Source organism: Berghia stephanieae, chromosome 1, assembly GCF_034508935.2.
Source record: "Berghia stephanieae isolate SIO BIC M18660-M18661 chromosome 1, UCSD_Bste_1.3, whole genome shotgun sequence".
NCBI classification, from domain to species: domain Eukaryota; kingdom Metazoa; phylum Mollusca; class Gastropoda; order Nudibranchia; family Aeolidiidae; genus Berghia; species Berghia stephanieae.
In genome coordinates, this window is record NC_088360.1 from 38177426 (window position 1) to 38203979 (window position 26554).

Here is a 26554-nt window from a genome sequence, read left to right on the forward strand (position 1 = left end):
ACTAATTAAAGAAATGTATCTATAACATTCATTTTTAATTTCATATTCTAAACTGTCATCTGAAGTAGGATTTAACGCCACTAATATTTTTTACATGATTTTTTTTTTTTTTAAATATCAAATAAACATTTTATCTTTCACCATTCCTTCATTAGTTCAGTCAACTACCTGTTTTGGTCGATTGAAAAGTTATTATTTCATGCAATTTTTATTTTTTTAAAAGCAAAAATATAGAGAAGAAACCAAATGGTAATTCATTCACTTTTCAATATCATGTATAGAATTAAGTATTGATTTCATTTCCCTATTTCCAGCCAACAGACAAATTGGTCTACACGACTATAGAGGATTCAAAAGAGTCCAAAATATATGTAAGGTAAAATGACAAATGATACATATATCTATGATGGTGTATTGTTTTTGCTTTTTTTTCTGGGGTTTTTTTTTTTTGGGGGGGGGGGGGGGGGGGGGTGGGAGGGGGAGGATATATTTTTTTTCTGTTATTAAAAATATCACACTATATTATTATATATAAATTCTATTCATATCCTAAATATCTATCAATGAGTGTTAAATTGTATATTCATTGGACTGACTGCATTGATCTTAAAAGGGATTTCTGAAATCAGCTACTGACATTAATTTGATGGAGGAAATAATTCTTGAACCAATCGACTAGGTTTGAAATTTGGATTAGTTAACAAACAATTAAAGATAATACCACCACAGGAGTTCTTCAAATACAGTGGTAAAACCTATAAATATAGAAGTTTTCAATAAAATTTTAAAAAATCAACAGGATTTTATTAGCTTAAAAAAAATGTCTTAATTGTTTTAACAATCCTACACTGATCATAGAGATTTGGGGAATTTCAATCCATTTCTGAGAAAATGTTGACTGTCTCAAAGCATCATTTACACAATGATTGCACGAATAATCCACTGATTAATTTTCATAACTGTCAGGATTTTCAGATTATTTCAATACATTGTCTTTTCAAACTAATATACAGTGGTGCCAAATGTCACTTTTAATCCACCCTTGACACTCTCACACAAATCGAGGAGTTCTGTCTGTTGATAATTTGCCAGCTGAAGGTGATGATGCTGCAGCCGTTTCTGATGTTGATTTAGTTTGGCTAGGTGATTCAGCAGGAACAGGAGAAGATGATAATGATGATGAAGACGAAGAGGATGAAACAGTTAGCAGTTGTGCTGATTTTGCTTTTGGAGATGGAGTTGATGATGCTGTGTGCCTTGGACTGCCCGGAACTGACGCTCCACCCACTCCAATCCCAGATGAACTTGCTGCAGGTTTTTTGGCAATGGGCTTAGTAGGTCTATTGGGGGATGATGCTGGTGATGCCAATGATGATGTTGATTGTGATGGTGTCATCGATGAATGCTCTCCAGATTTGTGCTTCAATCTAGGTTTTGTAGTTGCTGCTGAGACAGTAGTTTTAACTTGTGTAGAGGAAGAAGTTGAAGTTACAGGAGATGAGGGAGGATCATTGTCACTTTTTTTTGATCGAGCAAGTTGAGCTTCAGGTACTGATGATCTTCCCTTTGTTATTGTTGATGGTGATTTGGATGCAGGATGATTGTTTGCCATATCATCAGACAGTGATGATATTCTTGTTGCTGACATTGTAGTTGATGTTGTCCTAGAGGAACTTAACACAGCTCGTTTTGAGGAGGAAGCAGAAGTAGAGACTGAAACTGATGTGGTTTGAGCTTTTATCATTCCCGTTTTCGTTGATGTCATCACCTTACCAGAACTTGACAATGATGATGATGAGGTATTACATGGTGATGAGCAGGTACTAAAAGACTTTTTGAGCAAGCCTGATGAAGTCCCTGTACTACCTCTAACATTTCCACTACTGCTTGCAGCACTACCCAGTTTACTGGGACTTGATGGGCCACTTCCAATAACTCTTGGACTGGCATTTTCTGATATTTTCCCACTTCCAAAACCAGAGCTAGATACTCTTGTCACTGGTGATGATGAACCAACACTCTTACTTTGAACCCTCGAGGAACTGGTAACTACAGTTTTACTACTTTTGATCTCACCCTTGACAGAAGTTGTTTTTCCAATTATTTTAGTTTCTTTCAATGACTCGGCAAGCTCCTCCATTCTTGTCACAGACTGGCTAGCCATGGCACAACCCCCAGTGAGGACTTCAGTCCTTGTAACACTTGATGACTCAACTCCTTCTTTACTACCTACTACAACAGCTGCAGATGGTGCATCATCCCCACAAGAACTTGGACGAGAACTACTGGTAGACTTTATTGCTGAGACAAGCTTTCTCTGTTCCTTTCTAAACCGGTCAGCTCTATTGTCAATCTTTTCTGATGATGCTTTCACTCCAGAGGAAGAAGTGGAAGCACGAGTAGTTCCTGGACTGGAAGGTAACTTGGAGGTTGAAGGAATCTCTCGTCTTTTAATGGTGGGACTGGCTGGTATTGTCACTGGAGGGACTGGGTCATCTTCATCACCATCTGCAGAACCCCAATCAGATGTGCCAAGTCGACGGCGAGGTTTGCTCACTGTTGGAATTGGAATCTCCTCTAGGATAGATTTCCTAGATGATGCTATCTTACATTGGCTTTGAACAGATGATTTTACTTCTTTGCTCATTTCAACTGAAGCCTTTACCCAAACAGGTTCTGAATCTTCTTGAGTTTGCTGCACATCCTTTTTATCTTCAGAACTAGACACAAGTGTTGCCTTTGTGGTAGTGATTGCTGTTGGCAGTGGTGAGGGTGGTTTTTCTACTTTTTTAATATCAGTATCATCTAACTTAGGTGCAGTCTCAATTTTGGGGCTTTGTTGAAAAAATTTTGGTGATGGCATTGGGGATGATGCAGACAATGGAGAACTAGCACTAGCCTGGCCTGGAGAGGACAATGGAGAAATCCCAACACCTTTAATAATCAACTCATCCATGATGTTTGTAACTTCATCTACACTAGGTGCTCTTGTAAGAAATTTGATGTTTTCTAATTTCTGTGAATGGGGTTTCTTTTTCCCTGTTAACAAATCTGATGTATATCTTTCCCCTTCATGACCATCTAAACCACCAGAATCTTCTAATAAATCTCCAGTAGAGTGTGATTCATGCAACCGTCCTTTCTTTGTAATAGTGATAGTTGATGCAACGACCATTGCTGCAGTATCCTCAATATCCACTTTGATCTCCCCTGTTTTAGAGTCTGAGACTTCCGTGTTGGCAGACATTGCAGTGGGAGCTGATAGGGAGCTGGGGATGACGGGAGAAGAGGAAGACACAGTTGATGCTTCTTTGGATACAGCTGGGGCAGAAGCAGACTTAGGCACGGCACTTTTAGATGTTGCAACATTCAACATATTGGCTGTTGTCACTGAAACAAGAGGAAAAGGAAAAATAATAAAAACGAATTTTTACATACATAACTAATTTTTTTAAGACTGCTCTGGCTGACCTAAACACTGAGGCTTATATTTTCTTTTATCTTTTAGAATTGAAACAAATCATCATTCCACAAATTTCTGTAAAATCATTAAATAATCATATTCCCACTTAAGTTATGCACAATATATCACAATAGATTTGTTAATTAAACAAATGAGGAAAGTAATAGTTTTATTGTTTTATTATCACTGTGAGTGAGATGAGCTATGATCGTAGTCGTAGTTTAAGTAAGTCCATCTTAAATTCCAATTTGTAGATACTTCTGTTAATAATATGACAATTGGTATCCCTCATTCTACAACAATGGCTGTGAACTATTTTCAAAAATTGGAAATGTAGATACATAATGATATGGTAATCAGAAATGGCTTGTCATAAAATAAGTTATTCATTTTCCTCTCATTTTCCTCTCTTTTCATCTATATTTATGAAAATGTAGTTTTATGATTCTGTCTGAATGTGACTTTGAGTAAAATATCTATAAAGTGGCTGGAATTTACTGATGTAAAAAAAAAAAGGCATGTATATATCTGGACTTGTGGAAAAGCATGTTCATCCAAATAAAATAGCATAATATGGTAAAGCAATTCAATAATTCATCAGTTGTACATTACAACTTAATAATTGCTTTAAAAAATTATATAAATATTCAAATGTTCAAACAAAATCCCTTCAAATTTTAAAAGTATAGTAAGAAGCCATAAGACCATAAGAATAATTTTCAAAAGTTTCTGTTGAAATGTTAGATTAAGGACAATATTATTTACAGTGACGATTCATGTCACATCATTACGAAATAAAACATTTACTTGTAAGTGTAAGTAAAGCACTAAATCCAGGGCAAACATCTATAAATATAACAAATGAAAAACGTAATGGAAAAGTATATTTTGAAATCAAACACCCTCATGTCAACCGTAAACCTCAATTTCTTAGCTTGGTTTTATTCTGAGCAAATAAACATGACATGAAATATTACTAATAAAATGCATGATATACGGCTTTTGAAACAAAGAAAATAAATACAACTTTCTTTTGAATTGCATATTTTTGTCAATGATTTACTGACTTGGCACACTCATAGAAACAAAATATAGTATGAATAGTAATTGGCAATATTTTTGATAATGCTATTATTTGGTCCAATTGAAAAATGTCTTGGTGGATGTTTGACAGATTGGTGTAATAACCACTAATAAACTTACAAGATAAAATAAATTAAGTAAAATCACTTATGTTTATCAGTATTTATAATCCGCTATACAATTGTTGAATTAATCTAAGGTTACCAGTCTTCTTGAATAAGCACAATAAATGATGATTTTTTTTTTGTTTGTTTGTTGCTTTAGGTCTCTTCCAACACAATTGAGGTTATATGAGAGACCGCTGAAACAAAACAAAACAAGCAATCTAACAAAAATAGTACAAATGTCAATCAAAATCATAACCTAAAGATATCATAAGCTAAATTATAAATAACCAAGAACAAACAGGCAGAGGATTTACAGGAAAAAAAATATCCCCTGTCAAAAATACAATCACAAACCAAAGAAGCAGGATAGGCTAGTAAAGAGAAGAAGAAACGACATCACTATCGGATCGTACACCCATGCGAACATCATAGGTATATGATACAAGGGTGATGCTCCCATCCAACCACCCGCATAAATGATGAGAATGATTGATCACAATTTGCACATATGTTACATCATTATGGTACTCTGACCACAGTTAGTTTTTTTAAACTTATGTCATAAAAATAATTTCATTTATTTCTTAACTTAGCTCACACTTTCATATAACATTGTTTTTCACAAAGCTAAAAGTGCGTAAGTGAGCCAGTCAAACTGAAACAAAAATATAAACAGTGCAGCTATGTGGTATGACGCTTGCCTTTGGACCAGAAGGTCCAGGGTTCGGGTCCTGCTCTGAGTGGCGCATAGTTGAGTCCTTGGAAAAGGCTCTTATCTCACATTCTCTTACCAAACTCAGGTGTAAAATGAGTACCTGGCCTTAACAGCCTTGTCTGTTGGAATAAAAATTGCATTATCATCTAGCAGGTGTTATGTCTCTTCCTACATGTTAAGTGTTGCTGTTGGCTAGAGATCTCTTGTAAAGCTCTTTGAGCATGTTTATTGGATATCGTGAATAAATGCTCAAATTTTTATTAGTATTATTTTTTTTTTTTTTCAATATGGCCCATAAAGTATTGTTTTACTTTATGAAGAACATTTAATCTATATATTGTCGTTAAATTGTTTTTCATACATTTCAGTTTTTGTTGCATATTGACTGGATAAATTGAGTAGGTAGATTCATCAAAGTTCAAGTCAGGCTGTTTATTCTTTAAAACTATTTGGTATTATTCTTTGCATATTTTGCAGAATGCCCAATTTCATTGTTTCCAGAAACATATATATGGATAATAACCAAGGCATCAAACAACACAACTGTATTTATTACAATTAAATACAATACTACACTATTTAAAAATATGAGAGGCATTAATTATAGATATAATTACAGCATAAATCATTTCCTGCATTATTATAAAATACACACAAACAATGGTTACAAAATGAAAACTGTCAACTTGATTGCTCAAGATAGTAATAATAATAATATAAAGAAAACCAACCCCAAAACATGAGCCATATTTAAATTAAACTGGTGAAAAAGTTATAATGTAAATATTGTGTGATTGAAAAGAGGATTTACCTCTTACACTAAATAATATAGCTTACATGATGATGAATATACATATTTCATATTTTGCTATGGATTGGAATTCTACCATGCATTACTTGTTTCCAAGTTGTAAAACAAAAACCATACCTTTGGGTGTTTTAGAAAAAGACACTGGACCAGATAGAGCAGAGAGAATGTACACCAAAAAAAAAAAATAAATAAAGTCAGCATGCCACCATAGCCAAATCTATTTAAAATATTTAAACCTTATTTTATTTCGTTGCATTTTTTTTTCATGAGTTGTACGCCAATGCTTGCAATGCTTTTGGACCATATTAGCTCCAGTAAAAATGCAGATGATAAGAAATTTATAAAAATAAATTTGAACTTACAATAAAATAGCTAAGTAAGAAAAAATTGGGTGACTAGTTCAAAACAGGGATCAGACTTAAATTCCAAGAGCAATTTATCTGAGTGTCGAGTTTGAAGCAATCCTAAAGTCAGAGAGCCGTAAGTTCCCCTCACCCTGAGGGATAATCCTTTGCTTATTCCAATTGGCATCAGTGCTGAATAACAAGTTTTCACTAATCATGTTTTATAGATTGAAAAAGTGAGAGTGTTTAATATCATAGGACTTTTGAAAACATGTGAACATCAAATTGAAAACTATTTCTCTTGTTTTATGTCTATAATCATGGGGGCCTGAATTGTTGTCTCTTTCTTGGGGAAAAACTCAAACTTTCTATTATCTGATTTCTTTTTGACTAAGTATTTTGATTTAAGCCTAAGCCTATTGACACTTTTTCTCAAAATGTCTCTTAAATATTTAAGCGATAGATTATAAAAGCCCAGTCTTAACACAATTTGTGAATTGCTGACTGAAATTGGATCAGTTTTATGATGAGAGCTGGCTTTGGTTATTTTGGTCTATTTCCTTAGCAAGAAATTATCATCATAAACAGTCACGAACCGACATGAAGTGACCATAGATTAAGACATTTCCACAAAAGTCACCTCTTTTCTCTACTTAATAATTCAAAACACTAATCGACTAATTATGCATGTATTAAAATAATATATACAATAATTATTGAGATGGAAAAAAAACACGAAATTATTAAACATTAAATAAATTTTCTTAATAACATACCCAATAACACAAGTGCTAATTCTTGTTTTGTTTTTAAGGGTTGTATGGTGCTTGCAACACATTAAGGTCATATCAGGACCAGTAAAAAAGAAGATAATGGGATAGTCATAAGTTCCAGAATTACAATAAAAGCACCCAAGAAAAGGTAAGACAAAAGGGTAATTGGTTCAAATAGGAAACATGAAGATTCCAAGAGCACACTATCAGCGTACTTAGTTTGAGATCACCTAAAAGTCTCATCAAGACACAAGCAAGGCCCTTACAAAGAGGAACATACTCAAATGTTAACAAATCATTAGTTACTTATATAATATGTAAACAAAACATAATACAAAGCATAACATAGAGATGATTTACAAGACAAAAAATATCATCTCCCAAAACTCTAACTATACACCAGGACTAGGACAAAACCAAGTAATCTGATCCCAAGACAAAGACAGGAAGCATGTTGGAAAACAGATATAGGGGGATAGAGGACACAGTAAATGCTTCCCTGCCCACAATGGGAGGTCAGGAACCCCACCTAGAAGTGATAATTCTGTTACGCCAAATAACCTGCAAAGATATATATATCTGAGCAATCTTTTCTAGATAGTAAAATTAACATGAATTCTCATTTGTCTTGAATCTGACAAAAAAAGTTTATTCACAAAAAGTTTCGAATTAGAAAGTCATTTCAGTCTATGCCCTGATGAGTTGAAAATATTTTGAGTTGATGCTCATTAGAGATGCAAAATGTTATGCAAAAGGGGATCAAATGCCAAATTCCAATGATATAATTTGTGTAAGAGTACAATAAAAGCATTTCCATTTCCAATCATAAATGCAAAATATATTTTGTTATAATAGAAACCTTCGTCCTTTAATTCCTCTCATCTGGAAATGAGCATCCAAACTGTGGTTGGCATTGAGGATGTGTCCACCAAGATGAAAAAGAAACTATTGCCCCGCAAGAGAAACAATAGCTCGACACTGAATTTTTCTTACCGATCATTTTCAGTATTTTCCCAAAAATGGCAGGCTTACTCAGTAGAAAAATTGATTTTTTAAGCTCAAACAAGCTCTCCATAAAACAACTTTACGTTCTTATTAATTAAACAGAGATCATTCTTCAAAGTTTGTGATTTACAAAATAAATCTGAATAAGAAAAAATGTATATTGTGTCGTATCAAATGTAACGATTTTTTTTGTTTGTTTGTTTATTGCTTTAGGTCTCTTCCAACACAAATGAGGTTATATGAGAGACCGCTGAAACAAAAAAAACAAGCAATCTAACAAAAATAGTACAAATGTAAATCAAAATCATAACCTAAAGATATAAGCTAAACTATAAATAACTAAGAACAAACAGGCAGAAGATTTACAGAAAAAAAAATATCCCCTGTCAAAAATACAATCACAAACCAAAGAAGCAGGATAGGCAGTAAAGAGAAGAAGAAACAACATCACTATCGGATCGTACACCCATGCGAACATCATAGGTATATGATTCAAGGGTGATGCTCCCATCCAACCACCCGCTCTGTACCTGGTAAGGAGGCGGTTAACCCTTTAAAGGTGAGATTGAATTCCTTTCAAATCATTAGTTCTAGCAATATTTAGATGATTACAACCATATTTCTGACCACTTTCAGCAAGACAGCAGCTACAGCTAAGCACCATGCATTGCATTGTATGTATCACTCTACTAGTGAAGATGGTGAGATTTGATGTCAGGTAAAAATCAAACTCAAATCCTGACTGTGGTGGGTTAAGCTTTTTAGTCAAACCATATCATAGAACTAAACAACAGCCACATTTTGACTTGCTCTTCTTTTAATTTTCCCTTCAAATTCTCAGAGCATAGTGTTTTTCTTGCAGAAACAGGGCATAATATTTGAAATTCCCAAACCTATGATTACAATTTGTTATCATAATACATGCTTACATTGTACATTGCATTAACCGGATGCCAAAAAATTATCATACCAAGCGGTCATAAATATCTGATATAATTCAATCAAAGAGACAGTAGTTGAAAACTTCTGAGGGCTGGAAACAAAATTGTTAAAATTAGTGCAAACAAAATAGAATCGCAATCGTGTGAAGATGTCAGGCATGTCTAAAATCACAGATCACAGCAAACCAGATTTTAGCTTTGTGGCAGATGAGATTAAAGCACATTTTCATCAAACTTGATATACATTATCTTTTCCTGATACATACAAGGTAGGGTGATGTGCTTTTGTTTTTATAGCCAAAAATTGTTTTTTGATAAAAAAAGAAATTTTTTTTTTTTTTAATCCAGTGCACCCTTTACGAATTCCATATTTTAAAGATACAGGTATATCAGTTTTTCTTTAAAATACTTTAATCCCACCTCATTATGTTTGGATATTCAGGTCTCTACTGATATAATTTAGGCAAGATAATTGCAAATTTCTTGATACAAATTTTAAGGGGAGACATCTCTTTACTTTATTCAAAATGTATATTTTGGTAAAAAGAAAAGAGGGTAAATACTGTATTTGGATGAATAACATGTCTGTTGATGATGTAAATGGTGTATGTTAACAAAAATCAAAATTTAAAAATAAGTATCTACGAGGGAAAATTAGAATGACCTTTTTTAAGCATCTGATCACAAACCATGTAAATGAGAAATTTTGTTTAAAAGTCAAAACACAATGCTTCAGCAAGATGCAGGTAACACACACAAAGTTGTTATATTGTATAGTATACCTTAACCAATAAATCCCACGAACATGAATTTGATCAATCTTAATTTAAATTTCCAAATGATAATCTATTTTTTTTTTTTTTTAAATCTTTATTAAATTGTTAAACTGTTTGAAAATGGGATAGAATTGTTTCCTTTTTAATCTATTCAGAAAAAAAAGTTATAAAAGAATACAAATACACATGCAGTAGTCTCAACGACTTCAAAATTTAGTTTGGCCCAAAAAAATTTGTTAAAAAAAAATAAATGATGGTGCCAAAGATGATTGACCAAATAAAATGTCAGATTTTTTTCTAAAAAAGAAACACGCAGACCAGAATAGTGTTTGAGGATCTCAATATGTCCTGCCATTACTACTTAAAATGCATCACTCTTCAATCCTTGAATGTTTCAAAATACAAGAGCACCAAATGCCAATAGCTGATGTCACTTTAACTTCTATTTCATTTTGTACATTATCGTATATTTGCCCAATTCGGACCAATTCCATAATGAATTTCATACATCTGCACTCTATTTTTGGTTTTGGGAGACTGTAGGAATGCCATGTGAGGCTTTCAATTCTAAAGAACCTAAAACGTATGTGAGACTACTGCATTTAATTTTAAAAGATTGACAGTTAGAAAAGAGCCCAATGTTTTAATCCATGACTGTGTAACATTACAGCCAATCTCTAACAAATCTCATTTCAATCATTTTGGCCAGAAAACTTAACTAAAATATCGATTAATTAAAACCATCTTCAACTTTCCAAAAGACTCAGACCCGAGATTTCACCAGATTTTCAGGTTTGAAACTTTTGGGGGACGTTTTAATTTATCAATTTTAAATAAGGTTTTCTAGCTAAAATGAGAAAAAAAAAATGTGTTTTGTCAGAGTGCTGCAGAATAATGATAGTAGCAATGAAAACCTAGATGATTCATTCAATACCTGAGATGCTTTGAGGAGTAAGAGGAATGCTCAGAGCATCCGTTTGACGGTTTGATTTGTCTGGTAAGCTGATCTCTAACATGTCATCATCTTCATCTGATTTCATGTCGGCTGAGTCTAAATCTAATCCTGTGTCAGATAGAGTTGTTTGTTCCATCATGCAGTAATCAATGTTGAAAATAAACACCCAACTAAATTGTCTCTAATCAATTTGATTGAATATTAATAACAAAAAGTAAGATGTCAGTATACTGTTGATATAATTATAAATTTTCAAAATTTAACTAATAACCAAAACAAGATTTTAAGAAACAGTGGTTAATTTCTATCTTCTTTCAAACACAGCTTGTAAATGAAAGATACAGGACAATGGAGCTCATGCATGTATGTATAAAAATCGACACAAAAAGGAAAGAATCTAGGTTTTAGCTGTAATAAAATATTCATTTTTAAAACTTTTGTCTAAAAATAATAGAAAATTTGCAAGATTGTCTCAGCATACTGCCACACAAAAAAAAAAAAAAAAGAAAAAACAAACAAAAAAAAGTTAAAAATTTGCATTTAATTGCATCTTCTTGTGTCGGGTAACCACTATTCTATCATTATCTGTAATTGTTTTGGGACAAGATGCTTGCAAAATGCTTTATATCAGTCTGGCACACAGATGTAAATGCTTGAGGATATTACAAAACACATCAGCATCGCCATCATTATAATCGGCATATTACATCATTATTACCATTAACTGCGGGATCATTTTGCTCAAAATCTGCAGACCCTGGCAGCACATATTCTGATGGTGTGGGCTGAAAACGAGGGGCAGGATTGATTTTAGAATCTTTCAAATTCATTCAAAATAAAAATAGTGTGAGATGGACGAACTAGATTAAGACACTATATTATGGATAAATGACAATGTAATTTTTCATAGTACATAAATATAAATTTAATGACAAAAAAAATCACAAGATAAAATTAAAAACCGCAATGGCAAAAATTGAAATTCCCTGATACATAACATTGATTGAAATATATGTAAAATATATTGACAACTCCAATCTATATAATGTTGCACAAGAGCTGATAAAATTTCAATAACCTAATTTCAACACAGGCTTATCGAAATGTAAGAACAATAATCATTATGAGATATAGCCCGATGCCAATTAAGATTATTAAGGAAATCTATACTATGATCGAGACAAAACATTTGAAAAATTCTACACTACTAAACACATCATAATTTGAACGAAGATTTGGTCTATGATAAAGCAACACTTGGATAAATAAAAGTCAAATATCTCTTATTAAACAAATTGGTATTTTGTATATTCTGATGCAAATTTTAAAAAGACAGATAACATGTTCCTCTGTAAAAACAAATTTTATGGCACAGTACAATAAAAACATCCTTTAAAACAATCTAACAAGTACTAATTCATATCAATTTCACTTCAGAAGAGCAGTTTACAGACAAAATATTATATTATGATAAGTTTAGTCTCATAATACGACAAAACAATGAAACGCATTACCTATCTTTAACTTGCAATATTACATCTTGACCTACCTGAGTAGCACTACTGGGTGTGCTTGATGGACTACATGAATCAAATACAGATAAGGACGAATCATCTGATTCTATGGTCACAGATCTGGAACAAATTGCAATATTTAAAAAACCAAATTTTAAAAAGAGCATGAAACACTTGGAATATTTTAAAATTAATTTAAAGGGCAGGATTATATGACAACAAATCAAATAGATTAGATTGAGTTATTTTATGGGAGGAAACTTATGCTTTATATGGTAAGGAAAAGGATCATCATCATCTAGTCAGCTGATCCTGCGTAGGACGTTGCTTCCCGAACTTTCTTGTGAAACAGATTACGGTTTTCCGCCAGTCTACTTGCTTGAGTTGCTGTCATTCCCAGCCATTCACATATATCTTGTTCCCAGCTTCTTGTTCGTCTACCTCTTCCTCTCTTGCCGTCTACCCTTGTCTGCAGAATGTGCTTTTCTAATGATTCGTGGCGAGTCGTGTGGCCAAAATAGTTTAGTTTCAATTTCTTTACAGTTTGAAGAAGAATTGGTGATTTTATTCCGATCCTTCTCAGGACTTCTTTGTTTGTTTGTTTTTCAGTCCATGATATTCTGAGTATTTTTCTGTAGCATGCCATTTCAAAAGGAAAAGGATATTCAATTTAAAAATTGTGTAAAAGAACATTGCAAATCAAATCAGAAGTACTTACTTTGTTTTGGGAGGCAAAACAGATTTTTCCGCAGTATGTGCTTTGCCTAATTTAGAAAAGAAAAAGAAATGATGAAAGCAAGTTACCGTATATACCCCCTCTTTCCATATTAAAATAAAAACAAACACACACATGCATGCTTACACACACACACACACAAACACACACACACACATATATATATAAACAATAAAAGCAAAACAGATATAGGGCAAAATTAGAAAACAAGAATACATTCATTTAAACCAATGAAATAAATCAAAACTCAAGCAAACACATTTGAAAGAGATAAATTGCTATCAACTTTCTTAATGTGCCTGTCAATTTAAAAGCACCTCTTTGCATCAAGACAAGAGCATTTGAGATCCTTGGAAATTAAGAAATAAAACAAATAATAAAATATACACTATATCAGAATAATGAAAACATTTAAAGTGAGAAAAATATATGAAAGGAGTATACACTAAATAATGTAAGATTCAAATTAATTGAGTCTAAGATATAATTCTGAGAGGAATATAAGTAACATTTGAGATTGACCCTTAGACCCTCAGCTTCCTCTTAATATCTTCCGAACCACCTTATCAATGTGACATGTTAGTGTCAAATACTTCAGACACAAAAATGAAAAATATTAAATCTACCTTCCAATGTGAAGAAGGCTCTCATACAAGGACATAGGTTATGATGATATGACCGTAAATAGGAGGAAGTGGTTATGATGTAAAAATAAATCTAAAATGCAGTTTTAATGTGCTAGATACAGATTAACTAAAACTGTAGATTTAAATTCTCTTTATCTTTATTTTATTTTTCTCCAAGCTTCATCAGATTGCAAAATTAGTTGAAATAGATGTTACATACCTGGTAAGATGACATCGCTAAGGGCTTGGTCCAATTTTTCTATGGGGGTCTGACTAGGGGCCACTTGAAAATCTTCACTGGGTCCAAAAATCAGCTGGAATGAAATGAGCAAAAACAACTATTCAAATATGGTTCAATTATTAAAAACATTCATGGCATGATTGATATTCATTTCCAAGCTTTTCCCATTTTCAATCTCATTTTATAACGAAAAAGAAATCCTCCAATTGACCCAATTCAAAGACAAAAAGGCAATATATTTCTATTTTCTGAGTATGAACCGAAGAATGAAGAGAAGAAAACTTACATGAGCATGGGTAATGAGGAGTTCTATTGCACGAGTCTGATGAGGAGTGTCTACCAGAGATGCCAAAGATGCTGAGCCCTCACTGTATCAATCATAAAATAAAAGAAATTAATATATCTATAAACCAAATAAATAAATGAATTAAAAAAAGAATGGTAAATATTTATATATAATAACTTGAAAAATAAAAACCAAGCAATTAATGAGTTGTGCAGATTAAACCATAGAATTACAAAACCATAACTTTACTGTTTAGCAAAAATGACCCAAGATCGTTTTTGCAAGAGGTGTTTAATTCTCAAAAACAAAAATAAAATATAAAACAGAAAGATCTTTAAAAGAAATAAAGATAAACAAGTTTGATAGTATTTTCCTATTCGACATAAAGCAAGGAAGATGATATAGCCAGGACTTGGATAAATCTATTTCACAAAAAAACAAAAACAAATGCTAGCCCAAACAATGTGTCACTTGTCTACTTACAGAGGCCTGAGAAGTGTTGGTCCAAAAACAATTCCCAAATTACTTGCACTCATTTGATTTAAATCGGAGTGGTTTGCAACTCTGTGAATGGGGAAAAAATGGTGAAATATAAAAGCAATTATCATCAATGTCATCCACAGCAAAAGAAAAAAGTTAAAACAGTGGAGGAATAAGATGGCACGAAATATGTCAATTCAATAGTAACAAAAATGATGCATTTCCCGCCTACTTCTGTCATCAAATTGCTTTTCTTTTTTTTTTTAAGATGAATAATTATATCCAAAAAAAAAAAAAAGAAACAAAAAGAAGAGAATTTTACATTCAGATGACAATGTAAGATACAAATCTGATTAGAATAAGAATAGATTCAGTTTAAATGATTAACATTATTTTTGCAATTGCAGTTTTACACACCTTTGTAAATGATGCATCAATACAGCACAAGTACGTAGATTTGAAGAAGGCAAGTTTTTGACTAAACGATGTAGGCACTGAATGAGGTCTTCTCCAATCAACTGACCAGACATATTGTCCTAGAATTTAAACCAAAAAAAAACATCAATACAGAGTGAATCATCAATTATGCATAGCATGTCTAAGCCAACACCAAAGGCAAACAAACTTCCTTTATTGTATTCAATTTTTATAATAATTTTCTTTGCATGCACTTTGTTGAATTAAATTAATAACATTGATTCATCAATTAAAATTTGAAAAGAACAACAAAAAAAAAACCCACAAAAAAACTGTAATTTATTACACTTCGACATTGCTGTATAAGTCCACTGTATAAACAAGAAAACGATGTCAAAATATAAATTGCATAATAAAAAAATAAAAAGAGAGAGAGAACAAAGAAGGATATAAAATGTGACTAACCTTGGCTGCATGAATAAACTCAGGATAAAGTCTAAATGTCAGTAAGGGCTCTGGTAGCTGTGAAGTGGTCAATAAAATATTTCCAATTAGCTACATTGATTATCCATTATGGATGCATAATAAATAATGAAGTAAGATTCAAGACAATGATTCTTAAGGATATATCAAAGTATTGACTTTGTCGTTGCTTTTCTACTTTTATCACATGTTCTTAGTAATTATTGGGTTATTCGTGCTACAGATAGCCAATGACAATATTAGAATTTTTAAAAACCTCTAGTGCCTATCCTATATGTTGGCGGTGAGACAAGTAATTCATTGAACACTGTTTTTTTGTTTCAAACGGTAAAATGGCTGATTAAATCGTCTGATGCATAAAAATAAAAATACAAATCAACTTGCTTCTGTGAAAAGAAAAATGCAATTTTATCTTTCTAAAAACATTTCTTAAAAAGTATTGACACAAATGAAAATGAAGAAACAATCCAAAACATATTTTCTTTCTCATGCCTAGAGGGAATAAAGATAGTTTGATTAGAAAAAATGTCTTGTAGTACTTACTTTAACTAATGTTATACCCAACTAATGAATGGGTCCACTTTTGCTTACCTGTCTGAGATAAAGTTTGAGGACATTTGATATAATGTTAGGATGGACATCTTCCAGATCAACAGACTCAGGGTCGATATCAAATCTATGACACAAATGTTCCACTTTACTTTTGACTCCTGACACTCTGTAAATTCCCTGAAAAAGAAATAAATGTTTATTAACTTGAATTTCATATAAACATAAATCAACTTAAAAGTTTGAAATTTATTTCTGTTGAATATGCCTTAGCACTATCGAATTCACATTTCATTGAATGAAAGTTTCAAACAATTCATTTAATTTCCCAGTCATGGCAAATGAAGAGAATTAAGCAAAGGAGTTAACAGCACCTTGACTGCTCATGGATTAATTCTCTAACATTTTTGTTGTGACATCTGTTGATGGTATCATTTATCTCTGTGATCTTAAGAAACTGTTAAGGACAATTTCAACTAAATCATGAAATCAAAGCAAATGACAGGTAAAAAAGCATTTGTCGATGTTTCAAAAAAAAAAAAAAAAAAAAAAAGGTTTTATTAAAACTAGATGATACAATTCATTAGCAGGATATATAAGGATTTTTGAGGGATAGGATTATTATGCATCCATACCAAAGACGATTTAATGATTGTACTATATTTGTTGAAAAATGTTTGTGATGGCTACAATAGCTAAGCAAATTTATTCAATTTCATTATGAAACTATGTAATCTTTTGTTTAAAGTGACAGTCAATATAAATGAAACAGTTATACTAGAGTGAAAAATAAAACCAAAACAAATGTGACTGAAACTGATTTTACCTTCATTAAGGTCAATAACTATGTTTAACAGAAATGTTATATGTTTTCATCACACAAAAAATAAATAAAGAGATTAGACAGTAATATGAATAAAAATAACTTTTAATATGCATCACTTGTGAAATGTGGTGTAAAACATATCTACAGTGTTGTGTAAGCCAATGTGAGCAAAAGTAATGATATTACTTTGAAGGACTCTATTATTCCTGGTACTAATGACCAAAACATCATATAATAGTGACTCAAAAAAAGTTATTTATGTGAAATTAAATAAATGGTATATAAATGTTATGTGCTACAAAACCTGGTTATCATCCACCTCCAGTTAGTAATGACCTTAAACGGCAACATTAAGTCAAAGACTTCTGCCCATTGTTAATTGGTAAATAAGACCAGATACATTTAATAGAGGAAATACAACTTATCAGTCTTGTGAAAACTCACCTTTTGAGAATATGGGCTAGACTTTATGAAAAAATAACAACAGACGTTAAAGAGATATAAAAAAAAAGGTGTGTTATTACGATAAAGGCACCTTTAAAAAACAAGAAAATACATAAAAAGCTATAAGAAATTTCTTGGAAAATGTTATTAAAAGAAAGCATTAATTTAAAACTAAAAAGAAAACTAGAAGGCTAGAATCCATTCTCCCAGTAGTTGTTATAGCATATTTCAGATTGTCATGCAATTGAACAATGATTGATAACAAAGCAGAGGCACTGAAAAACATTTAAATGTCTACAAGATCAAAGCTAGATAAATGAATCATAAAGCAGAGTACAAAGTATTACAAGGAGTTACAAGAAAAAAAATGCCTATAATGAATCTCGATGATATATTTACTTACTTTGATCATGAGTCCTCTGTTTTCAATCTCAGCCAGACACTTGGACACAATAGGAGGCACTTTAGTATGGAAAATGTCTACTTGTTCCTGAAAGTCCACACCAAAGGTGGTACTCCCACGTGATCGGTGGTGCTGTGATGAGAAACATGATTTTACAGCTCATTATTGGTGCACTGATAAAGGGTTTCCTTTTGTCACAAAAGCAAATGATGTTTAGCATGGACATTGACCAGATGAGTGTGGGAATGTATACTTGCTAAGACACAATTCACACATTGCACCACTCATTCAGGTGTAAATGAATACCTGACTATAGGCAGTGATGGATATTGCAAGAATGCTAGTATCAGACTTGTCCCAGCCCAAACTTCTGCATAATTTTGGGAAAAAATCTGAATTACAAATAAAAATACCCACCAATAACCAAAAAAAAAAATTTTTTTTAATGCATGGTTAACACCCATATTTCTATGTGTTGTCACCTTAAAATGTTTTGGAACTGATGTAGTCCAGTTCAGTTTGGTCAAATATCCATTTCTTACAAAAAAATAGCCATATTTTCAACAATTTTCCTCTCAATTTTAGCTTCTGAATCCGAATCTGAAGAAAAAAGTCTTGAATTTTCCCAATTTTGACTCCAAAATAGTTTGTAAATACCGATAAAATTTGTATATGTCTATAGTGCTAAAAATATCTTATGGGAAATTTGTACTTGTACTGTATGAAATGTAAATTTTGGTTTCGTAAGGACAATTAAAAGAATAAATGAAGTGGATATGCACAATATAAAAATTTATTAAAGTAAATATCTATTTATTTACTTGTCCAAGTTCCCATGAGTGGTTTGAATTCCGCTACATTTCTTTTACTCAATTTCAACTTGTATGTATGGCTACTATCATAAGCAGCCATTGACACAAAGCGTCGAAATAGGTACTAAATTTTATTAAGGATATTTAATGAAGTATTTTGGTATGGATATTGAAGACGAAATCCTTCCTGGAAAAATATCATTACAAAAATAAAAATGAATTTAAAAATTCTTTACATGGTGAATTTTACGTTCTGGAAGTGATCTGGACCCATTCTCATACAATTTTAGGAATGAGTAATTTACAAGCCTTTTTCGAGACAATTAATATATATAAACTGTAATTTTTAATTTTTTTTTTTCAGTGAAACTTACCATAATCAGTCCTTGTATGCCTCTAGGATTATCCCTGCCACCACCTCCAGTTCTCTTGGTTCTCTTTTTCTCTTTGCCTAAATGAGAAAAAAACACAACATTTATTTGAGTCTTAAATTTTAACATGAAACAATGTAAAAAAGAAAAGCATACTTAAATATATTGCATTTCATTTGATATCATTTGGCACTAAGCTATTGGTTTATCAAGGCCATCAAATCTTTTGTAATAATTTGCTATTTGCTCCTAGCACTCATTTCATAGTATAGTATGAGCATTATCTAATTTTAATATTTTTACAACCAATAAATGAGTAACCTGTTGCAATATATCTTGTTAGGTCATTCTGTAACTTTTTTTTCAATGCTAAAAAATTGATTTTATAATGCGAATCCCAAACTGAGAAATCAATCTAGCATTGGTTTAACCTTTTGCTTTAAAACAGAAAAAAAAACATCTTTTTGTTTCACCATTTCATTTGGCAGGACTAAGACATTACATATTTATTTTGCTCTGTGACTTAGTAATTTGTTATCAATATGAACTCCTGAACTCTCTTGAGTTCACCATGATTGAAAATTAAACACATTTATTGATTCATATGAACTCGAGAGAGTCATGTATTTAATATAACGATCCTGTCTGATTGTGAAATCTTTTCTTAAAGCTGTTGAATATGAAATTAAGATAAAAGTGATGGGTCTGTATCACTTTCAACATTAGCTCAAAAACAAAGCTGGTTATGTGTTGAGACACAAACGTCACTTTTGAAAAAATTGAAATTCTGAATGTTTTTCATTGATAACACAAATTTAAGTTACTCTATTAAAATAACAAGAAAAAAAAAATCACTCAAGTTTAAATATCAAAATAAGAATTCAAGCAACTTTACTTCAAAACCTAAAGTTAATCCTGCAGGATTTATGGTGATCATAAGCCCTATCTTCCTTTACACTTACCATTAAAAGCAGCAGCAGCAGTTGCAGCTGCAATGAGGTCCTCTTCTTTGAGTTCATCTAATGACTGGCTGGTGATAAGGTGGCGCCTTACAGCTCCATGTGGACTGCCACTGGGCGAGGACTCGTGTGACTTGGAGCTACAGCTGGCACTGTCAGTGTCTGAATGAAGACCTTGGTGGTGGGGTTGATGTTGATCCCATGCTTTCACTGGGATCCGGTACTTGTCTGATGGTATAAATCATGAAACTGAATTATTTCAACCATTAATTGGGAGGCAGGATTGGATTATTTTGATCAGTACTGATCCGCAACCCATTCCAGCTCGTGTCAGGGTCCACGTAGGGGCATTCTTCCCCGCCCGCCTCCTGGGCAACGGTTGGAGTATTCCGAAAGGAACTTTCTAACCGGCTGATGACACGAGTTTCTATGTGTCTGAGGTGACGGATGAAGGGAGGAATCAACCGCCGTGGCCAGATTGCCCTAGTTCACGCAATAAGCTGTGCTAGCCCCATGACGCTGGTGGGGTGAAGGGAAACTGTCACTCTACAAAGATACCCTCCTGGACTCCCAGCCTAGACACCATTAATGGGTGGACAGAGCTCATAGCCTTGGAAAGCAGTCTGTCTAGGAGAAGGAAAACTCCAACTTCAAACCACCACTGCCTTGTGGATCTGGGAAGATGAAAGGCTATGGAATCACATCCAGAGAATAAAGAACCGCTGAAGTCGGAGTCGCAGAGCCGAAAGGCGCAAATAGTCTGGAGAGGGAAACCAACCCAAAAATTAATGTGACACGCATCCTCCTCACCATGATGGACAACAAAACTGTCGGACGATATGGCGCGAAGTCTGGGGATTCCCGCCGGACGGACCTAGCGTCGAGCCCTGATAAACAGGGTTCACCCAAGCGATCTGGTGGTACCTTGCCCTCCTACTGTGGAACCAGGGTAGGAGATGCAAGGTTACGGACTACTGGAACTATCAAATTGCTACAATGGAATGCAGAAGGGATACAACATAAAAAGACTGCCCTCTCCAAGTTTCTTCAGGATGAGAAGATAGATATTGCCTGCATACAGGAGACACACCTCACAGAAAACATTAGGTGTTCAATAAGGGATATCAACATTTTAGGAAAGACAGAAAAGAACGGAACAAAGGTGGAGTAATCATCTTCGTCAGAAATGACATAGCGACAAATGAAATAACGACAGATGAATCTGTTGAAATATTGGCTGTAAAAATTACCAAAAACAAATTGCAATACACAATATATAACTGTTACAGCCCACCATCAGAGAATCTGCCAATTGAAAACATAAGAAGTGAAGAAGAACAGTTCATTGTTGTGGGAGACTTCAATAGCCACTCCCCAAGCTGGGGATACAATGACTTAGACAGAAAAGGTGAAACCCTTGAAAATTGGCTTACAGACAGTAAGCTTCAAATTGTCAGAAATGAAGATGACCCAGATACATACTTCTCAAGAGCATGGAAGACAACATCAACCCCAGACCTAACTCTCATATCTGAAGATCTCACCGGAAAAGTCAGTAAACAGATAAAGGAACAACTAGCAGGAAATGATCATCGTCCCATTCTGGTTGAAATAACTGAAGAATATGCAAAAGACAGAAAGGCACCACCTCCGAGATGGAATTATAAAAAAGCAGACTGGACTCTGTTTTCAAAGTTGACTGATAGTTATACAAAAGAGATAAACTGTAAAACAAGGAATGTAGAAAAATCAGCCAAAGCTTTCACAAAATCAATCATGAAAGCTGCAAAAGAATCAATCCCCAGAGGATCAAGAAAGGACTACTGTCCAGGATGGACTGAAAAATTAGGAAGTCTCAACAGCCAAGTCACTGAACACAGAAAAAAAGCAGAGAGAGAGCCAAATGATGAGAATATGGAAATTTACAAAGAGGCTGAAAAAACTCTCAGGAAAGAAACAATAAAAGCAAAACAGGAAGCATGGCATGAAAAAACCAGACAACTTGACTACGACAGAGACGGAAGAAAGTTATGGAACCTAACCAAAGCTCTAAGTGGACAAGAAAACAGATATGCTGCACCATCAGTAGAAGATGATCAGGGGAGGATTCTCAACAAAAAACAAGCAGCAAACTGTTTTATGAAGCAGTACTCAAGTGTTGGGAGTATACAGATTAGAAAAGAACGAAAACGAGAAGTCCATAAAGAATTGAGAAAACACAAGGATACACCCAAAGAATCCACAGATGATGTCATGTTCAGTTCGATTAAAAAAGAAGTAGAAATTGCCTTGAAATCTCTAAAAACGAACAAATCACCAGGTCCAGATGATGTTACTAATGACATGTTGAAACACCTAGGAACCCTCACAAAGAGGAAAATGAAACAACTGTTCAATGCAAGTTGGAAACAGGGTAAACTTCCACTCAAATGGAAACAGGCAACCATGATACCAATTAAGAAGGATGGCAAGCCAAAAAATAAACCCGAAAGCTACCGACCAATAAGTTTGACAAGCTGCTTGGGTAAACTGATGGAGAGAATTGTTAATCGCCGTCTCCAATGGTATTTAGAAAGCAATAAGTTGATATCAGATGAACAGGCTGGTTTCAGACAATTTCGCTGCACAGAGGACCAGATAACATACATCTCGCAGCTGATCGAAAATGGTTACCAAGAAAAAAAACACACAGTCACAGTTTGGGTGGATATGGAAAAGGCATTTGACAAAGTCTGGACAAAAGGACTACTTCTCAAACTTAAGAAAGCCAACGTTTCACACAACATGTTTGCATGGATTAAAGATTACCTCACAAATCGAAAAGCAAGAGTCCAATCTCAAAACTCTAAAAGCAAGCTAACGAACATGACAAATGGAGTACCACAAGGCGGGGTTCTCTCACCAACCCTCTTTGTCGTTTTTATCAATGACATCTGCGAAACCAAATGCAGAGGAGTAAAAGCAGCCATGTATGCAGATGACCTTGCACTGATATGCACTGAAAGAAATATTGGTACTGCAAAGGCCAGGATACAGATGACTCTTGATGCTTTGAGCAAATGGACAAAAGACTGGGGTATGAGAGTAAATGCTGATAAAACCACATACACAACATTCAGCTTATCAACCAAAAAGCAATCTATGCGATTAACTTTAGATGGAAAGATTCTGAGAGAAGACCTTATGCCTAAGTATCTAGGAGTGAAATTTGACCCTCGACTCACTTGGAAACATCAAATAGATGAAAGTCAACAGAAAGGGTACAAGAGAATGCAGCTTCTCCGAAAACTTGCTGGAACGCAATGGGGAGCAAACTCAAACGTCCTGAAGAAGACATATCTTGGATATGTAAGACCTGCAATAGACTATGCCATATCGGCATGGGGAACGTGCTCACAGGCTCAATTTCAAAAGGTTGAAAAAGTCCAAAACCAATGCCTACGCGTGATCACTGGAGCAATGAAAACAACACCAATTCACAAGATGGAAACCCACACAGGAATAAAACCTCTCAAAGAACAACGAAATTTAAAAATAGTGACACAATTCTCAAAGATAAAATTCATGGAATCCCAACCACTGCATCCAAGTACAATGGAAAAGAAAGAGAATCGACTCAAAAGGGAAAACTTCATCGCCTTGGGACAAAAACTAGAGAGCGAATATAAAGTGACACCAAAGGAAGATATTGCCCAAATCAATGTCCCAAATCTCAAACCACCACCGTGGAAAAAGAAACAAAAATCCATAACCATCAACAAGAAAAACATTCGAAGCAATAATGACAATGCTCAAACCCTAAAGATGATCGATAAAAAATACCCAATGACCAACTGGATAAGAGTTTATACAGATGGCTCAGTTTCCGGCCCCCTCATGAATGGAGGTGCTGGTGCACTCATACACTGGACAGATAAAACAGAAACAAAAATATCTGTATCAGTGGGTTCAATGTGCACAAGTACTAAAACTGAAGAAAAAGCCATCCTCAATGCAACAAAAGAACTATCCAGAGATCACAGAATATACGGGAAAAATGTGGTTTACTTGACAGACTCTGATGATGCTCTCCGGTCTATTGAAAATTACCAGGACTCTGAAGCCGCACACACTGTGGAGGCCCTTGAGGGCTTATCTGATAAAACAGGAAAAATTGTGCTGCAGTGGATTCCAAGTCATGAAGGTATATATGGAAATGAAATTGCCGATCAACTGGCCAAAGAAGGAGCCCAGAAGGAACAACCGAAGTCGTCAATCACTTACCATCAGCAAAAGAAAATAATAAAGCTAAAAATAGACAAAGAAAGGAATGACACACACCTAGAACACAACAAGCAGGATCCAATCCATGCCATTCAGCGAAGTAGCCAAGTCACTCTATTCCGCCTCCGAACAGGACACAATAGACTAAGAGGACATATGTTTACAAAGCTAGGTATTGGAACAACCCCTTATTGCCCATGTGGAACCGACCATGAAACCACTTTACATGTGCTTATGGATTGCCCATTATACAACGTGCAACGTTCGAACCACTGGGTCACCCCTACAACACTCAACACAAAGCTCTATGGTGAGGCTGAGGACCTAAAGCGGACCACAGACTTCATAGCAGATATCGGACTGCAGCCATAGATGTCCATCAGAGGAACGAAGAAGAAGAAGAAGAACCATTAATTCAATCATCAAAGTTGCATCCAATTAAAATATTGTCATTTTTCCTAGGGATTCTTCAAGTTAACAGCTCAAAATTATTTTCAAAGAAAAATCAATTTTTGTTCTGCTCATGAACATTAGGTTTTATTATATTTATTTCTATGATCTTAAACACCTAAACATTTTATGAAAAATTGTGAGGGGATTACATTTCTAGGAATTTAATGAAATATTTATCATCTATTATTACTACTATTCTATTACTGTACAGTTGTTAGAGACTTTATTAGGAAACTAAGCTCAAACTGAATGGCAGGCAACATATGCTTGTACATAATTGAAAAAATTCCATACCTCTACGAGGTGATGCAACTGGGGATCCATCAGGTGAGTGTGCATGGTCTGACATTGACCCGTTAGAGTGAACGCTCTCTTTGCGGATATCTTCTGGAGAAGGCCTGTTAGGAAAAAAAATAATATAGCTTTAAAATAGCAAATAAACAAGAAAATTCAAGAAAACGTATTACAACAATGCCTGAAAAAAAAAAAAAAATAATAAAATTCTACTATTGTTACAGTTCCCTTGAGTGAACACAGAAATGCCGGGTCGGAGTAAAATCAAACCATGCGATTAAATTATTCAACATGGTTGTCAATGAATAACTTTTCAAGATTTTCACCACTTTCAGTAGTGGTCAAACAAACAAAAAGAAAGCAGTGTAATTAATCAAAGAACATTTTCTTGTAGTACTTACTTTAAATCTAGTACATAAGGCTCAAAGACAAACGTCTCTGGCCTTACAGTGTGGCTGGTAGGAGGGAGTCGTCTGATGTACTCCGAGTACTGACTGCCTGGTAAGTATGTCTTGCTGCTCTCACTCAACGTCTGGCACTGTAAGGGAAGCGGGGACACAATGGAGTGGTAGAGGTGGAAGTACTCCACTGTCACCTGGTAAAAAAGTTCATTTAAATATGAGTTAGAAAAATAAAAATTGTAATCAAAGGCATTAACTTCTTTACTCACATTCTCTCACCGTACTCAGGTGTAAAATAAGAACCTGGGCAGTAACAGCGTTGTCTCTGTCAGATAAAAAAAATTGAATATTGCCTAAAAGTAGCAATGACTATCCTGCACAAATGATTGGGCCTCTTTTTCGCTCGTGCCCAAATTCACGACAAAATGTGGGATGCAGCCGTTTCGTATATGCTATTTTAAAAAATTAATTACGGCATTGTTTACCCATGAAAATAAGTGAAATTTGGCAGATGACAAGTGAAGAGGTTACTTTAGGTTGTGTCAAAAGGCAAAATTCGTGTCGTCACTAGAAATTCAATAAAAATATGTTTTTGTGCTCTTGAGTGAAATATTTCTGAAACTACCGGGAGTGGATGTTTTGCCGCTGACAAGGTATGATATGAACATTTCTTATTTCTATTTGTACAATTTCATTTGAATATGATGAGTACTTTTGCCGTATTTTACAAACATCATCCTTATTTGCACTTTATTCATAAAAGACAGAAAGCCATTTTGCCCCCCTACAGCCGGACTCACAATTACGAGCTCAAGACGGTGTCGCACACAAACTCAGTGACACATGGCTTGTGGCAAAGCGCTTTCTGATTGGTTGACCTCGTTTTAAAGTTCACGACTAGTCAAAATATCTGTGTTGTCTCATTTTTTTTTTTTTAAATGACAGAGGGGTGTTTATCTGGTCGCATCGTATTTATGTTCAATAAAGAGTTGATAATATGACTGTTTAATTTACATGAATTTA

General features: G+C 34.0%; 1 protein-coding gene across 7 annotated transcripts in view; it reads right to left on the minus strand.

Moving 5' to 3' along the window:
- Positions 1 to 98: 98 nt before the first annotated feature.
- Positions 99 to 26554, minus strand: part of LOC144973899 (uncharacterized) — a 47802-nt gene continuing 21346 nt past the window's right edge. For 2 of the 7 annotated variants that reach the window (XM_078916787.1, XM_078916809.1), the window contains exons 15-31: positions 25532 to 25725; positions 25131 to 25234; positions 20124 to 20348; positions 19165 to 19241; positions 17979 to 18110; positions 17576 to 17596; positions 16348 to 16485; positions 15739 to 15795; positions 15274 to 15392; positions 14860 to 14940; positions 14377 to 14458; positions 14070 to 14163; positions 13206 to 13251; positions 12523 to 12607; positions 11692 to 11758; positions 10953 to 11081; positions 105 to 3390 (exon numbers count right to left, since the gene is read on the minus strand). In XM_078916787.1, the coding sequence (XP_078772913.1) occupies positions 1052 to 3390; positions 10953 to 11081; positions 11692 to 11758; positions 12523 to 12607; positions 13206 to 13251; positions 14070 to 14163; positions 14377 to 14458; positions 14860 to 14940; positions 15274 to 15392; positions 15739 to 15795; positions 16348 to 16485; positions 17576 to 17596; positions 17979 to 18110; positions 19165 to 19241; positions 20124 to 20348; positions 25131 to 25234; positions 25532 to 25725 (3990 nt within the window). In that variant the 3' untranslated portion in view covers positions 105 to 1051. Of the gene's footprint in view, positions 3391 to 10952; positions 11082 to 11691; positions 11759 to 12522; positions 12608 to 13205; positions 13252 to 14069; positions 14164 to 14376; positions 14459 to 14859; positions 14941 to 15273; positions 15393 to 15738; positions 15796 to 16347; positions 16486 to 17575; positions 17597 to 17978; positions 18111 to 19164; positions 19242 to 20123; positions 20349 to 25130; positions 25235 to 25531; positions 25726 to 26554 lie in introns of all 7 variants that reach the window. The other 5 variants (XM_078916813.1, XM_078916793.1, XM_078916804.1 and 2 more) reach the window with 3 other exon arrangements.